The sequence below is a fragment of the Nyctibius grandis genome, chromosome 1 (assembly GCF_013368605.1).
Source record: "Nyctibius grandis isolate bNycGra1 chromosome 1, bNycGra1.pri, whole genome shotgun sequence".
Classification (NCBI taxonomy): domain Eukaryota; kingdom Metazoa; phylum Chordata; class Aves; order Nyctibiiformes; family Nyctibiidae; genus Nyctibius; species Nyctibius grandis.
In genome coordinates this window covers 45,685,597-45,702,416 of record NC_090658.1, presented here as the reverse complement: position 1 = coordinate 45,702,416, position 16,820 = coordinate 45,685,597, and the positions used below count along the sequence as shown (strand labels likewise).

At 41.2% G+C, this 16,820-nt stretch overlaps 1 protein-coding gene across 1 annotated transcript in view; it reads right to left on the bottom strand.

Annotated features, from left to right (window-relative positions):
* PCNX2 (pecanex 2) overlaps positions 1-16,820 on the bottom strand; it is a 175,552-nt gene that overhangs the window by 34,326 nt on the left and 124,406 nt on the right. The window contains exons 24-25 of the mRNA XM_068424968.1: positions 6,744-6,802; positions 4,121-4,336 (exon numbers count right to left, since the gene is read on the bottom strand). Coding sequence (XP_068281069.1) covers positions 4,121-4,336; positions 6,744-6,802 — 275 coding nt within the window. The remainder of the gene's footprint in view (positions 1-4,120; positions 4,337-6,743; positions 6,803-16,820) is intronic.

Below are 16,820 nucleotides of genomic sequence, written 5' to 3'. Positions count from 1 at the left end.
AGAACACTCTTGTGATTCAGTCATTTCCAAAGCAAACACAGACTTCTTACTTAAGGAACAGCAGATTTTTAGGGCCCTCAATTAAAATTACTTGTTTGAAATTGAAGTCAAGCAGCGAAAGCTCAGAAATTACAGATTTCAAGCCCTTTTCTTCCTCCTTGTGGGAAACCATTCTGTACAATGAAAGGAATCATTGAAAATGTGAAAAACAGTGCATGACCAGACAACTAAAAATAGGAATGTAAGATGCCCAAACCAGAGGAAATGAGCCTAGTGCTTAACAACTGCCTCTTGACTTCGTAAACCACCAGGTTCTTCCAGGGCAGCTACATACACTCTTCCCACTCACGGAGAAAAAAATCCTACTGTATTCAGTTGTACCCCACGCCCGCCATTTGCAAGACTTGAAACGGGGAAGAACACGCGTAGTCCGCAGAGAAGATGGCCCTTGGTGCTGCTTGGGCACAGCCCTGTCTAACCCTCCTGCCCCTGCAGGCAGCGATCCTGCTCAAAGGAAGGAACAACGAAAACCTGCCAAGGAAGAGCTTCAGCTCAGTCTCAGCTTTCACAGAGCTTCCTCAGGACAGCGCTTAGCCCATCCCCTTACGCAGTTTCTGCCTCCAGGTCAGCCCTTCTGGCTCTTTTTACTCAGACTCAGTGCACCAGCATCCGGGCACCCTTGCATAACCCCTATGGCCACACCACAGCAGCTGGGCTCCTTGTTGACACCAGGACAAAATCTGCTACAGGAAGGGTATGGTACTGCAGCGTAGTTTGTCTAAAGCACACCAGCCCTCATGGGTTACCTGGAGACACAAGCAACCCACTGGTGTCAGGACACCACCTCAACAAGTCTCCGCTGGGCACACAGCAACTATCTGCCCACACTGTGGAGCCCATGAAGCTTTTGCTATAGTCTGCGTCAGGCAGATCCATCTTATCTGGCTTGTGCCTGGTTCCCCTCTGGGCTCCTCTGTTCCTCCTGTTCCATCCTTAAGCAGGCTTGTAATTCCTGTGGTTTTTCTGGCACCCATTCCGCACAGTCCAGTGGGGTTCAACTCCCACATGGCATGTCAAATGCAATGTGTTTGAGCTGTTCTTTCCTCAGGTATGTTCTCATGTCCTCAGTTCTACATGGTTTCTCTGCTCTAGGCCAAACAACGTAATAACAATACTCTCACATTCCTAGTTTTCTCTTACAACATCTCCTCTACCCAGAGAAAATATTCTGAAAGCTGGAGAAACCTTCCTTACACACCATGTTTGTGAGGACACAAACTAACTACATTTTTTTGCTTATTCTTGGAATAGCATCATCCAGTGGTTCAGAAAGGAGAACAGAGGGAGTCCATTTCCCTCCTATTTCCATTCTTTTCCTCTCCTTCTAGTATTGGGGAGTCTCTTCCCCCAGTGATACTCTGAGGGTGAGGAGAAATAGGGGACTGGATTTGTACTGAGGATGAGATAATCTAGGTGAGATTCCTACTCCCCTTTTCCCACTCCTCTCCTCCTTCTCCAGTAACTTGTCTGTGCTTTCCCAGTCCACAGTTTGCTGCTGCTCTCTTGGTCCAGGCCTTTTAAACATTCAGGTAAGGGTGCTGCTTTGCAGGCTGCCAGCCTCCTCCTGAGAAAGGATGGGAAAGGGGATGGTCCTGATGAGAACTCAGCTGGGTCTAAATGGCAACCCATGAAACACATGAAAGGCTGCGGACTCAGCCCCAGCTGAATTTAAAGACCTGTTTGCAGCCAGCAGACATGTTGGATCTATTCACAAAGCGAACCAACTACAGTACTAACACTGAACAGCGTTAAGCAATCTGCATGGAAAGGTCAACTTTCAGACCCATTTAGTTACTGAAACTGTGATTTTAGGGAATACAGAGATGCCTTGACAGGTGGCACATGGCAATTTTTGAACTTTGCTCTCAGATCCAATGCAACATGGCACTCGCCCGGTAATGAACCATCCTGGCTCAAAGTCAAACAAAGTCCTCCCAAACCACTTTGCAACAAAACTATCCAGTTGTTCACCATCCAACTTCCAGTTCATTAAGCCCATCTGCTGGGCCCCTGATATTTTTATCCAGCTAGCGCATGGTTTGAGGATCCTCTCATATTCTTTCATCTCTGTTTCCAAGATTTACTCTTCTTGAACTGCTTGGGGATGGTGATGATGGAGGGGGACCCAGCAGTAGGTAGCAACTGCATAAAGGAAAAAAAAACACCTCACAAAACTCATGTGATAAGTGTGAAAGTGAGATTTCTTTCTTCTGCTTGTTTCAAATCCTACAGTGAACTATTTTAACACAAAAGAATGATCAGCAGAGATAATTTTCTGAAATTAGAATGCAAGTTAATGGCAATGTACATGGTCCTGCTTACTCAAAATCCCAAAAAATCCAAACAAAATGTCAACAGTGTCCAAGATACGTCTCTTCTTTAACGTACGTAAATCCTTCCTGCAAATCACTTTTCAGTTCTGCAGAAATGAATAAACTATTTTTTGACTTCACAGAGTTTCCATAAAGAATTTTAACTGTGAGCAACCTGAGAGAAACCAAAAATGACAACCTGACTAAAACTATCTTTAAAAAAAAAAAAAGGCAATTATCTCAGAGATTTACCAGCCTGTGAAACCAGTGGTACTGTAACTAAGAGATCTGAACTGCCACAGTGTTTAACTGTTCTTGCAGAACAACATAAATCTGCATTTGTCTGGCCTGGATTTGAAAGAAGTAATAGCAAATTCAAAATCTACCCAAAAAAATCCCCTCCCACCTGTGGACTCCATAGGGTACATAACCTCAGTATCCATCTCTCACACAGCAGCACCACTGCTTACCTTGGGGGCACATAAGGAGAAGATAATACTTGCACAGATGTCTTTCAAGTTGAAGAAAGCCACAGAGCCACACATACATCATCAGCAGCAGCAGCAACAAGAAATTATAAGGCATAACTTTTCTTAAGATACAGGAGTGTTATCTTTGTTCCCACCATACAGGAAGGAAAGTGAACAAGCATTTACCACAACCTGTTCAACATCCTACAGGGAGTCTGTCACAGAGTCAAGACTTGAGCCCACATGCATTATTTCCTAGTCTAATCCTCCCCCACTTAAGTGCATTCAAAGAGCCAGTCTATCTCCTATTTTCTCATACTCAACCTTGTTGAAAAGTCACCTTGATTATACACTCCTCTACACGTTGCCCATTAGATGCTCAGCTCTTGAGCCTGGGATTTCAAAGCTCCCATCACCTGCAATCGCAAAGTGGTATCTTTGAAAGGTTACAAACCCAAGCAACAAACCCAGGCAGCCAACGTGTAGCATAAGCAAAATTGAAAAGCTGTTTAAAAGTTTTGTGCTTTTACTTTCATTTCTCTTTCTACTTTAGGGACAACAACAGACAAAAGGACAGGAGCACGACACTAAAAGCAACTGGCCTCACAAAAGCCACACCACCGAGGAAGGGGCTGCAACTGCCATTCCTTAAAGAGGAGTGTCCTGACAGAGGAATACACTGAGCAGGAAGAAAGTGAGGTCCCTTCTTCAACTGAAGTCAGCATTTCCTAAATGAGAGAAATATGAAGCCCTGATCAGCTTGCTTCTCCTCTCCTGTTCTACTGTGACAGAGACCATTTCAGCACTGGCATCTTGCATGATCTGAGATAGGATATTTTCCGTAGGAGGAGTCTTATGATACTTGGGTTTTTCTCAAAGACAAGTTTTGGGGGGTTGAACAAATTTTAAGAACAACTTTGGTTTTCATGATTACGGAGGGAAAGAAATAACCTGAAAACATAACTAAGCATAACCTAAAAGATCTGTGAACCAAGCAAACAACTCAACATGCCTTCTTTCTGAGAGGCTTATCACACTGCAGAACATGACTCCAAATTTCTTAACATCTAGGTTTCAAAACACTGTCATTCAAATAATGATACAAAGAAGTACAGAGCTTTTAGATAGACAGACAAATATCTGTAAAGAGAGAGAGAAAAAGAGAGAAAGGTCCTTAAACTCTTATGTCTTACTACAGAGTTGTGATAGATTAAAAAGCCAGAAAGGGTTTGTTGCTGGTTTTGTTGTTACTTAAATCATCAATCGAGGGATCCTTACCTCGAAATTCCAGCCCTCTGAGCTGAAAGGTGACAAGGCCATTTCCAATTTCGATCAAGTGCACAAAGGCATTTAAATAATCCGATGCCAGAATAAAACAGTCTCCTGTGTTGTAGTTTCCCCAGCGGCCCAGAATCAAATCTCCACAAAGAGACTCCTGCAGAGATCTTGTCAAATGCTCATAAAAAATGGAGTTGAGATTATTGTCATCATTTCCTACAACCAGAGCAGCACACATTTGTAAAGAATAAAATTCATAATACACTAAGCCATTCTGCATAAAATCCCATGTTCTTTTTTTTATTCCTGCATAAAGCTTCCTCCTCTAGCTGGATGATATCTTCCTGATACTTTATGCAGTCTACATTTGCTAGGTGGTTTTCAGCCCTTCGGAGAATCAGGCCTGAAACTTTTGTTTAATATGAACAATATTGTAAATAGAACATCAAATCAGTGATAACACATATTTCAGACTGAATCAAATCACCTCCATATTTTACAACAGCAAGAATTTTTTGACTCCACTGAAAGTCTCTGCAATGCTAAGTTAATATCTACATACTGTTCTTAATTTTAAGAAACCAGAAATCATGAGTATTTCAGTACATAAGCTTAAATCTGAATATTATTTCTGAGATTTTTAAAGAATTCAGTCACACAGCCTCCAGTAATTTTGTTGGGATTTTTTCCTTTTAGTCCTCCAGGAATTTTTTCAAGGCTTTGTCCATGAAGTATCTGTTGGTACTTAAGATGAGGATACATATTTTAAAAGAGTTCTCTTAGTACACTGAGAAAGCATGAAACAAGGTTCATTCACCACTAGAATTGCTACCACTTCTTTAAAAACAGTAGCTGTCCAATTACACATTGCTGGGACCAATTGTCCAGGTGAAAAACACTCCATCACAGTCTAAAAGTGTCATCTGATAAAGGTCTATGGCATTTAAGTGGATTAAAAGTAGCACTCTACAATGGTGATCCATGAAAGGGAATGAACCTTTCACAAATGCTAACACAGTGCCACATAATCCGACGTGGTGCTATCTTGTGCTTGTACTCTTTTACATAATATATGCTTGACATGAGAACTGCTTTTCTTTTCTACAGTGTGTCAGTGTCTCACCTTCAATACTTTCAAAATGCTGGTGCATCAGTAGATACCCATGTACAAACCAACATCTTGTAGGTGTATTTGTACACAAGAGTGTATGTGGATACATATGCACAGGTACACATGCATATTTATGTATGTGCATATTTTGAAGCAGATCTAACAGAGAGAAAAAAAAGAGAGGATAACAGGCTATAGCTTCCCCTACAAATTGGTCCTCAATACAAGGAGAGGAGGGGGCATGTTACTACACTGCTTTTCATCTCCACTGCCGTTACGCATCCAGCCCTGGTATGAATGTATATGCAGGTGTGTACGCACATACAGACATACCCAGCTATACACCTTCTGGAATATATTTGGTCAAAATCTAAATGAGTCATAAAATGAATCTTTTAAGCACACACACAAAAGTAATGTTTTGCTTGAGCTATGGGGTTTGAAACATAATTACCTTATTAGCATATATCATAATGCTAAAGGTTATCACTATCAGATAACAGAATGGCCTTGGGAAGCATCTTAACTCTCTGCCTTGAAGTGATAAATAATGGAAGAGCAATATATATGCCTCAAACTAACACCTCTCTCACCTTCTTGGACACCCTGGATTACACCCATTTCTGCTTGAAGATATGTATTTGTTCATGCTACTGATGTAATGGACAGGGATAAAAAGGAGGGAGGGGGGATAAAAATATAATAGCAATAATTACAATGTAAACTTCTGTCTCCACAATACAAGCCCCTGACGCCTCAGTGGCAAAATAAAATCAGCCGCAGAACACTAAAGCAGAAGAAATCCATATATGAAACCCTGGCCTCTCTCACTGGGACTGGGATTTGGCATGAAACAGTGGTAGCAGGTTCCCCTGGAAAGGGCTCTGTCCCACCAGGTGCAGCAGAGTGCCAGCTGAGGTACCACATGCTCTCCGCATCCACCGACTTGCCCAAAAATGCTCTCGCTTCCCAGTCTCACAGGAACCGCTCGGTGCAGCCCAGGAAGGTGCTTTACATTGCCATGGACTGGAGCTCATTCAATGCACCAACACCCAGAGGAGAAGCCCACCCTCTTTCCTACTTCTTTCTTTTACTCCCTCCTGAAAATTTTCCAATTTCCCTCCCCCCAGCTCCAAAAAGGTTTCTCTCCAGGGAAGAGGAGATTCCTATCAGCCCAAACTGCTCAGCCATAGGGGCACTGTTAATCTGCTGCTTTTCCCCAAAACCTTTCCCTGCCCACAGCTGACCTTCGAGCATAGCTAGGGTGTCTGCAGTGTACTCCGGACAAACAGCAGTGTTATGAATAACCAAGCAATTTGCAGCCCAGCAGCTATCTGAGAGGCTTCAAGTCGCATGACTTAAACTGGTGCTCCGCTAGATCTAAAACGTTCTGGTTTGTTCACACAACGTTTAAACTCTTTGCATCTCTTCAGCTTCCCAGGCAAAACATTGACAATGTAAATACATCACATTTTGCAAATCAAGCAAAACACCCAAACTTCCAGGCCATACCTGCATCCTTTTCGATCTGAATTGCCAGTCTGGTGTTGGAATGGTCCGATCTTTTGGTGCTGGAAATAAAGACATGTTGTACAGCCAATTCTCTTTTTTAAAAATGAGATTCTCCCAAAACCACATTTTTATTTTCTTTTTAACGTATATCATTATGTAGTTCACACTCTAATCCGTGCATCGGTTTACTCTAAGTAGGCATATATAGTTATTTCAGTTCTGTATTGCTATTGATATTGTAGCTTATCAGCACACAAAACAACAGTGTCTATGTCCCCTCCTCCTTTTCCTGGAACTCTTTCTTCCCCATTTTCCTTCTCGTAGGGCCGAGTTCATTCAGAATTTGGCATCTGTGATAATACACAACACTACATCTTAAATAATTGAACCAGCTCCAGAAGCACATCAGCCAGGTGTCACCAAAACAGTGAACAGAAAGAATATTAAATGAGTCTTTCTTCCCTTCCAATCCTTAAGGGAAACAGCTGGACTCAAGGGGTTTTCTTTGTGCAAAAACATTTCTGTGGGTGTATAACATCTATGGAAAAACAACAACAAAAAAATCACTTTACTTAATTTCATCTTTAGCTAGGCAGCAATGAGAGAGTTCCTGGTCATTCTTATCACTTGAAAAAGAGTAAATTACAGGGTCTTAGTCCATACAGACAATAACCCTGTCTCCCTTATGAATGACACATTCCGTGCTCAGTATTTTCATGGTAGCAGTGAATATAAATACCACAGGAAAAATGGTCACAAAACAGAAAACAACTAAAAGGTAGATTGGATTGAGCTTTTATTCCTACCTGTAACAAAAGACACTAACAAAGTCTGAAAATAAGGAATGAGTAAATCACTGTGGGCAAGCATATGTCCAACAGAAGGGAGTGGTTGTTGTGGTGACTAGGGATATTCAACACCAGAAGTCCAAAGCATCTCCCAAGCACCCGTCTCCCAAGACTTCAGGGTACAAGTGAATGCCTGGCTAACAGAAATGCTATAGTAAATGTAAATTTCCCTGAAATACTGCTCTGGCAGTGGTGCTTTAGGATTTCAGGACACTTCATTAAGAATATTGCCTCAAAAGTTTTGCCCTCAATCACTAGCCTTAGCAGAAGGTCTATCAATCAGATATGGAAATATTATCATTCCTTGGAAAATGGGGTTAAAGCAGAAAATGGGTAAAAACAAAGCCATTTGCCCCAAACAACAGCCAGCATAAGGTTACATGTGACAGTGGTGACGGTCTCACCTGTTCAATAGGCTGCAAAGGCAGGGGAAGAGTGCCAAGGCACCACCTCTCCTGGCACAGGAACCAAGGGAGACAGCCAGGCATGGTCCTCACCATGTTCTATGTCAAACTGTGATGAGGGCACCATGGCCAGGTGGGACTGGGCTGGAGCTGGCTCATTAGGGTGGGGAGCACAGGGCATAGTGGAGATTTTGAACAGGCTGATGGTTGGCCAGTCAACTTACAAAGCCCGAATTCAGCTGCTCACTATGAGAACTTAGACATGTCCCAAGGAAGACTGCGCCAAAGAGGGTGTAAGTTATATGGGAGGCCTTTAAGCAGCTTAAATAACACTGAAAAAGGATGGTGTAAACCCTGGGTTATGTTGTCTCTGAAGCACAGTAGAGACTCTCTGGGAGTCTGTATGTCCTTATCTCAGTACTGGCTACCAAGATTTCATGTGTCAATATACAAGTTATTTAAAAGGTTGGAAGTTTCTGAGTCAAAGCTATAAGCTCATGCTGAAGCCAACTAGGAGAAGGATGCCATTGATGTCACTAATGTTAGAAAGCCTTTTCATACATCCTCTACAGCTTCCTCAAAAAAGCTACGGAAAACTGACCAACAGAAAAATTGCACACAGGCTTCCATGTAGTAGACAGAAGAGGAATAGGATAGTGCTACTTCTACTCCCTACCAGCGACTGATTTTTGATTTAAAAAAGCATGTTGTTTACAAGAAATACAGTTGGAGAGAATATGAGTCTTAATTAGAATTATTTGTAATTGATAGTAGTACATTATCTGCATAGATTAACATTTTATTTGATGTATTATTTCTCTTCCTGCCTCTGGTTGGCTCAGCTTATTGTAATTGCAATTTTCATTTCCTATGCAACAGAAAGTAGCAATGAGGGGAAGGCCTTCCAAGCAGTTCAGAATATAAAGAATGATTTTACTTCAAAAAGCTTGTCAGAATTCTACTACCCTGATATACATCCACCTGCAACTGCAACATATGCAAGAGTAAGCAAAAGATTAGGTTATGGAATTCAATCAATTTTTCTATTCTCAGCAGAGAAACGCTGCTGATTTCCAAATGCATATGTTTTAAGATTATGAGACTCCTTATTAACTCTCAGTCCCTCTGAAATCAGTGTGGCAGTATGACGTACAAGTCAATACTATTCTTTACCCCAATTTTTTACCAACCTATAAAGCATTTCTGTTCTTGAGGCACATTGGGACCCGTACAAATCAAGCAATACTTCAGAAAATTCTAAGCTGTAATAAGTAGGAATCCTTTTGCCCAGCATGCAGCTTTGGCTCTATTTCTTTCCTTTTTTTTTTTTTTTTTTCTTTTTTCTTTTTCTTTGAGAAAAAGATGCAGGAAACAATCAGGGAAAATCATGAGTGCTTCAGGACACTTTGAGAGGGATAATGCAGCCTGACTGGGAAGAAGGGAAGGAAACAGAACAGCTCTCACAAACAAAACCAAACCAAACCAGGCTCTGTCGTGGCTTTATCCTCCCTTCCAAGCAGTAACGATTGCTTCAGCAGCTAAAACATGGGCCTCGGGACATCAGGCAAGAAAGAATTTACCTTTTCAGACAGTACCAGAAAAACTCAAATCTTTATACAGATATTTTGAAGCATTATTTTAATTTTTTTCAAGACCAAGGGTAACACAGTTTGTAAAGCAAACTTCTATCCTGAAATTCAGTTTAGTTGAATAAATTCAGACAGGTAATCCATTCAGGGCTTTAAAAATCTTCCACAACTATTAGTAACCAAAGCTATGTTTGTACCTTCTTGAAGGCAATTTGCATAGCATTAAACTATAATACACTGTGCCTAACAATCAAACCAGCGACGCCTTTGCTCCTGGGCTTTTCACTGTCAACTAGGACCTCTCAAAGGGAACTTTTGGGACCACTGGGTGATTTGGGCTTTCCTCCAGTGGCCTCTTGCTTTAAATTTGGTTGTTACCACTCATCCAAGGTGATAATTAGCTCAGTAATTGGATTTCTTCCTGAATTGCATTATTCTATGCAAACCGAGTGCAAGTCCTTGGGCACTTGCCCTAGAGAGCAAGTGATTGCATTTGAATGTCTTCAGCTAAGTCTTCAGCAATTTTGAAGTTAACATCCTGCTTCGTTCCTGAAATCTCTCTCATGCTTTTTAATCCAGCATTTATATGGGCATTGAGAAAATCCACCGGCTTGCACAGCACTCTTCACGCCATTATAACTATCTCGTCCCTTTGCAAAAGGATTAAGTCACTTCCTGTACTTCCCTTGTCCAAAAATGCTGCCTCATTTTTCAACCTGGAAAGACTGTCTTCTCCCACTTTACTCTCCCAGTTTCCTTAGAAAGGTAGAAGAAAGACTGAGGGGGATTCAGGCAGCCTGGGGAACATACAGCAGATGGTGAGAATCAGGCAAATTGAGAGAAAAGATCATTGCTGTGTTTATTTTGAGAAGGTGAAAATAAAATTGCAGCTGTTCTATCTGCCTTGCTGTTGCTGGATTTTACCCCAAAACACAAGTTCACCATTTCCAGGATTCCTGCTGTGAAGGAAGGGATCTCTACTTCGAAAGAGAACAGAACAACAACAACAAAAAAGCAGTTCCCCTCTGGGGGATGCAAGAGATGCCTTTCTAGGGTAGATTCAAAGTTTTTCTTTGTCTGTGTCCAATGAATTTTAATCCGTCTTTACATGACATCTAACAGGCAAGTCTAACAGACAGAAATTTTACTATGATGCAGCCCTATGATTATTCATGGAAGTCTGGGAAAAAAAAAATCCTCCACATTTGTGTGAATGTCTTACACTGCTGGCACTATAAACAGAAGGTTTAGCATTAAAAACACAGTAGTAGTAGTAATAGTAGGCTACGACAGTGAGGCAGGAGGGCAAATGAGGAGATGGAAGAATAAACAGGCATCCATTAATATCTGAAGGACACCAGAGGCAAAACCGATGGTACTAACTAGAAGCATGAGGATGCCGAAGTAGTTTTAAATCAGTTTCATCTAAACCGCAGAATTACTTCAGTGCGACTATAACAGCAAAGGCTGACAGCCCCTTCGTGCATAACCATGCCCAGGTTTTTTGGGCAGCTGTGTGGAAAACATGTCTAAGGTTTAACTCTCAGTAATAAAGAAAGATCTCTTAAAAATGAAAACAACTTCTCCTGCCTGATCACTCGCTCTGATTTTTACTTTTCATGCTTTCTTCCTCCCCTCCTTCCCTGACTGCTCCGGTGTTCCATCTAACAATAATAAAAAGTGGCTTTGATTGCATGCTAGGAAACTGGAGGAGGGCTAAGGTATAAAAAGTTCCATTTGTTAAAAACAGCGCTGTTGAAGGATCCTTTTAAAAAATAGAAAGATCTTCTTATCAGTAACATTTCCTGTTCTTAGGGTTCCTTTACTTTCTTAAAAAGGATTTTATAATTCATTCTGAGAGCTGCTTGGGTGTGGTTTTTGGTGGTTTGTTTGGGTTTTTTGATTTTTTTTTTGTTTGTTTGTTTTTGGTTTTGTTTTTTAAGTAGGTGTAAAAATCAGAATTGCAGTCATTTGCTGAGATACTACTGAGCATGTTTATTTGGCATATTCTGAAGCCTTTCCTGAAGATGAGGTTTCTGTGCTCCTGCAGCAATATGGATGCAAATAAGAGGTGTGAATCTCAGATCAAAAGCTGAGCGCCCAAACCTGGATTAAATAGCCCACCTAAGTGCTCTGATGTTCAAAAGTTTAGTTGGGGAATTCACCTCTTATTCGTAAGCCAGGTCATTTAAGCATCTGTGTACTTTAAAATATTCACCAATGCTTTACCAAAACGTCATAAATCTCCCTGCTTTTGTCTTATTTGTCTACCTTGCTACTTAATTTCTTTTCCCTTGTCTGAATATGCTTTTTCTTTTAAAAGGCATTTAGTCACCATCTTCAGATATTTTATAGTAAGCAATACAAGGAGCTTTATAAGTGGAAGGATTAGGCCAACTACGCAGAGATGTTTGTGCTCACTCTTGTGTCAGTGAAAAGGGGCTGTGACCCTGATATTCCTGTAAGGATGGGGCTTAGCACAGGACCTGGCATCACAGCTACACCTCACTGTCCACAATTCATAGATATACTTTTAATTTAAAAGCAAATGTGTTAATTACATACAAAAACATGCACCTGAAATACTGCAGGTGAGTGTTATTTTTCTGGTTTCCCCATTGTGAGCCAACGTAAACATTATAGGAAAGGTACTATGCTGTGCTCAGCTCTGGGTAAAGTGCTCTGCAGAACTACTTCACTTGGGCTCTGCACTGGCTGATGGGCCCATGAGTGAAGTGGCAAGAGCCTGAGAAACTGTGAGGACCTGGAGAGCAGAAAGGAGGTGATGAGAAATGTCCTGGTGAAGTTTTCACCAGAAAAAAAGGGTGAAATCAGACAGCGAAAAAAATTACCTAATGTTGGGAGCTGCTTCAGCAAATGAGGCTGATGTTTACCTCCTTTGCTCCACACAGATGCACATTGTTTAAACATCATAAAAGGAGGAAAAGACAGCAAGGCATTTCAGAATTCATTCTTAACATTCTTTATTGCTGATAACAAAATGCTTTTTCAGTGTGCAATATTGAAATAACATATACTTAAGATATTTTAATTGTCACTGTTAGACTCAAGGTGACTGCATAAAAATAAGATTAGGAGGTAGAGATGGCAAGAAAGTATGGGGAAATACAAGAAAAAGCCAAAGACTGGTGAATGATGTCTTACAAAGAAAGCCTACATCAGAAATACTAGTTAGTTCACTATAGGGTTTTCCATATACATATTTCTCATCAAAAGATGAAGGGAGGCAAAATGGAAGCTAACCAAGCCATTCCAGTGCTGTAAAACTGTAAGTGCAGCATCAGTGATACTACACTGAAGAACAAGAAAAATCTTACTGCTATTGTGCAGTTGTACAAAATCCAATCTAAGACAGGGATAACTTTTAATACCTCTGTTTTTTCAATTGCAAGGACTGTTGAGAGTATTAATCATTTACAGCAGTCATTATGATAGTCTCTACAGTATTCTTCAGACTGAAAAAATCTCCAATGCATGGTTGAACTAGTTGGTATTTTGAGAGCAAACACTGCTAGTCAAAGGATTAAAAAAAAGAAATCCCTCTAGCATTCATCCAGTATTAACCTAGTCCCAACTAGCACAAAGCTTCAGAGACAATTCTCAGTGACATTGGTGACATAATTCTGCATTTTGCATTATCTCAGAAAGAAGCAGAAGACATGTTACATTTTTCTCTTACAAGCCCTGAGGTAATTTGGGTCCAGTACACACCCTTGTATATCAGGAGGCAACCTGGACTTTAGCAAGCTGTAGCATGAATTACTCCCTGCTGCTCTCTGTACACAACTTGCGTATCACCTCAGTTAGAACGGTTACACTTGCTGATCATCTCCTCTGTGATCTCAGCTTCCCCCCTGTCTTCACATCTTGACAAAAGTTGCTTGAGTAAGCACCTTCTTGAACAGAATGTTTGAGCTTAGTGCTCTGAACCTCAGCTTGCCCCTAAACGTTTGACTCAGTTAAATCTAAAACAGGAGGTGATCTACATTATCCAAGTGAATGGGATGAACGGTTGCTGAGAATGCTTATTCTTATGGAAATTCAGTCAATCCATTTCAACAGGTTTCCAATACTCGACATGAAAGAAATTTCATGAGTTTACTTGATCTCACTAGATTTACGTAATTTGGAAGCTAAGGATTAGACAAACAGTTTATAAAATTTTAGTGCCACTGTATATCCACACAGCCCTTAAAATATTGCATGCTTCCTATTTTTGATTCATGAGTCCATTCTCATCTTTCTCATATGTCCTGTTGCTGCCTTCCTTTCCAAATATCTTTAAAAGTCCTCTTCTATCATGCTCGTGATTTCTTTTCCTCTATAGGTCTGAGTTGCTGCTCATCAATGTATGCTGCATTATCCTCTCAGATTTTTCACTGCATGCCTTTTCCTTTTTTGCCCACCCCTTTCGCTTTTCATTTATCCCGCTTGTGGTTTTGATCTCTGCTTGTGTTCCTGCCTGGCCTCAGCATGCATTCCCTCTCTGATGTCTCCCTTCTGTCTTTATTCTGTCCTCTTAGAATGATTCAGTGAATTGGAGTTGTGAATGCATCTTTAACTCGGCAGGGAACTACAGAGCACTGAATCAGAATGCACTCCCAATTAATTATCACACATATGGCTCCTATTCAATTAGCCTCAATTTGTTTTATTGACTGCCAGGGGCAAAATTTGAGAAGAGGAGATGTTACCAGTTAAAGAGATACTGCCAAACAGTTAAAATACAACTCTGAATTTTGTATAGCCTTCCTCGAGCGTGAAACTCTTGTCAACTCAGAAAACATTTATTTTAATACCAGATTTATTTGATTAAAGCTGCCTGGTTTTTCTTTGTCCATCCGTTCCCAGACAGTCCTGACATTTTTCCAGTTCTGTGTGACTCCACACATGGAGTCAAGTGATGAGGTGAGGGCTGGGTTGGAGAGGAGATGTGCATACTTCCATGCTACAGCAAGTGGCCGAAGGGGCACACGTGCACACAGGTCACTTACTCCAGGTAAGATCACAGTTCAAAACAGTAAGGGGAATGTAATTTCTAGTAGGGCTTCTTTTAGCCTGGGGCTTTACCTGAAGCAACACCTCCCACACTTGAATGCTGTGGCTTTGTCACTCCTCAAAGCCCTACACACCTGCTGAAAGGGATTAAAAACTCCCAAACCAGGGAAGTGTTGCAGCTACAAGTCCATGGGCAGTACTGGTGGTGTGCAATGTGAAGATGTATAGCAGATAGGCAGTACAGCAGGGAGGAGACAGGGAAAGGTCTCGAGAAGACACTCAGATGGGTAAGTCTGATGTATGACATGTAACTTCAGAGGGCTCATGAAGAACTAAGGCTGAAATGCAGACAAAGATGTTCCTTGTTCTTCAAAAGTTTTGGTTTTCTCTATTGTCTCCCCAATGCCAGAACCATGGCCAAACAGGAACCTGGAGAACAGGGCGCAACTTCTCAAAGACCAGTTTATACTCATTGTTTCAGCAGAGTAGCATTTTGTTTCCCAAAAAAATAATCTTTATTGGGAAATCTGCTAGTTAGAAGAGTAATGAAGGAAATACAGCAGCAACTTGCTAATATTCCAGCTTTTGCATCACTGCCAGCCAGGGAGTGCCACTACAGTCAGCAGGAATGCTGTACCCAAGGGCACCCAAGCCAGGCCTAAGCATCCCTTCAGGACCAGTCTAGGCTGGATACTCAAGGATCTAAATCCCTTTGAAGTCTCCAGCAAGACTCTCACCAAATTCCACATGCTTTGTGAACAGGACCAGGCAACCCTTCTGATTTGAAGACAACACACCAAAAATTCAGACTAAAAACTGTTCATTCATTGGTCCTATTTTTTTTGACTTCTAAGTCCCAGGCACTAATAAGCACCTATTTTGCTTTTATCTACATGCTGATACTTAGTTTAAACTATTTTGCTGAGTTCTAAATTAACTTAACACTCAATAAGAGCCCAGAGGAGGCCTGAGGCCAACTCAGTGAAGACCTCTCTTAGAAGAGCCATGGTCATCAAAGGGGCTAGCATTCATGAAACTGAGTAATAGCTGATAACAAAGGAACTAGAACGTCAGTACGCTCTAGAGTAAAGTTGTGCAACTGGAATACAGTGCTTCTTTCTGGTCAGCTCATAAAAAACAGTATAGAAATAGCAGACAGAGAGAAACACAAAAATTAGCAGAGGAAGAGAAAACAGTCCAGAAGAAACTAAAAAGATTTCAATGCACAGTAAAACTCATGGCTGCCACGTGGCTTTCATGTCAGGTGGCTGGAAGTATTCAGAAAAGTTTGAACCCTAAGTAGGGAGAACAAGCAGTGACAGGAGTCAGAACATAACATTTTTGAAGTGATATTTGAGGAAATAAGGCAAACACTAACTCCTGTCGATTAGTGGGAAAAAAAAAGGTTCTCCTATGCTTAAGTTATGCTATAATTACTGAATTCAGAGGTTAATGTACCTTTCTTTAAAGTATTCATTATAAATCAATGTCCAAGATATTACTGAACTGTAATCATCTGCTGCAGTTGTTCCTCTGTAAACATCACCACTACGGAGGTCTAAGAACACATGAAAAACCAAACATAGCAAGAAAAGACTAAAAAAAGAAATCCTGGCCTAAAAAGGAGAACTTGAAAGATCTGAACATGCAGCTCCCAACCAATGCCCATGGACAGTTATGGTTGAATGATGTTTTGTGTTCAGAGCAGGGGTTTTAGCAGCTGTAACAGATGAGCAGGCTCACAGGGAAACCAGATGCACTAGGGTGCGTTAAAAAATAAGCATTTGGAAGTGGAAGGCCTGTTATTTTATGGGAAAACGGGAGGGAGCAGATGGGTACATTTCACAACTCCTTTTCTCACACACGTGCATAATGTAGGGTCAAACCTAATTACATCTACACTGGGAAAACTCTTCCCCTTCCACCTGCAGGCTGTCCACAATGGGCAGGTTAAGTGAGCCGGTAGGAAAAAAGAAAATGCCAGCTGCACTGTATCTGAGGCAGGGCAGGTTTTCCTCACCCTCCATTCCCAGCTGTATTAACCTTACAGGTAGCTATTTTCCAGACCACAATGACTGGAACAATAACACAGTGATACGCTTTTTAAAGAGACAGAGAAAAGAAAGGCCTGCGCACATATTCTCAAACACAGAGAGGTGTCCTGTAATGCCATTCTGAGATAACTGGCAATTTAATCACAGCCCCTTTAGAGATACC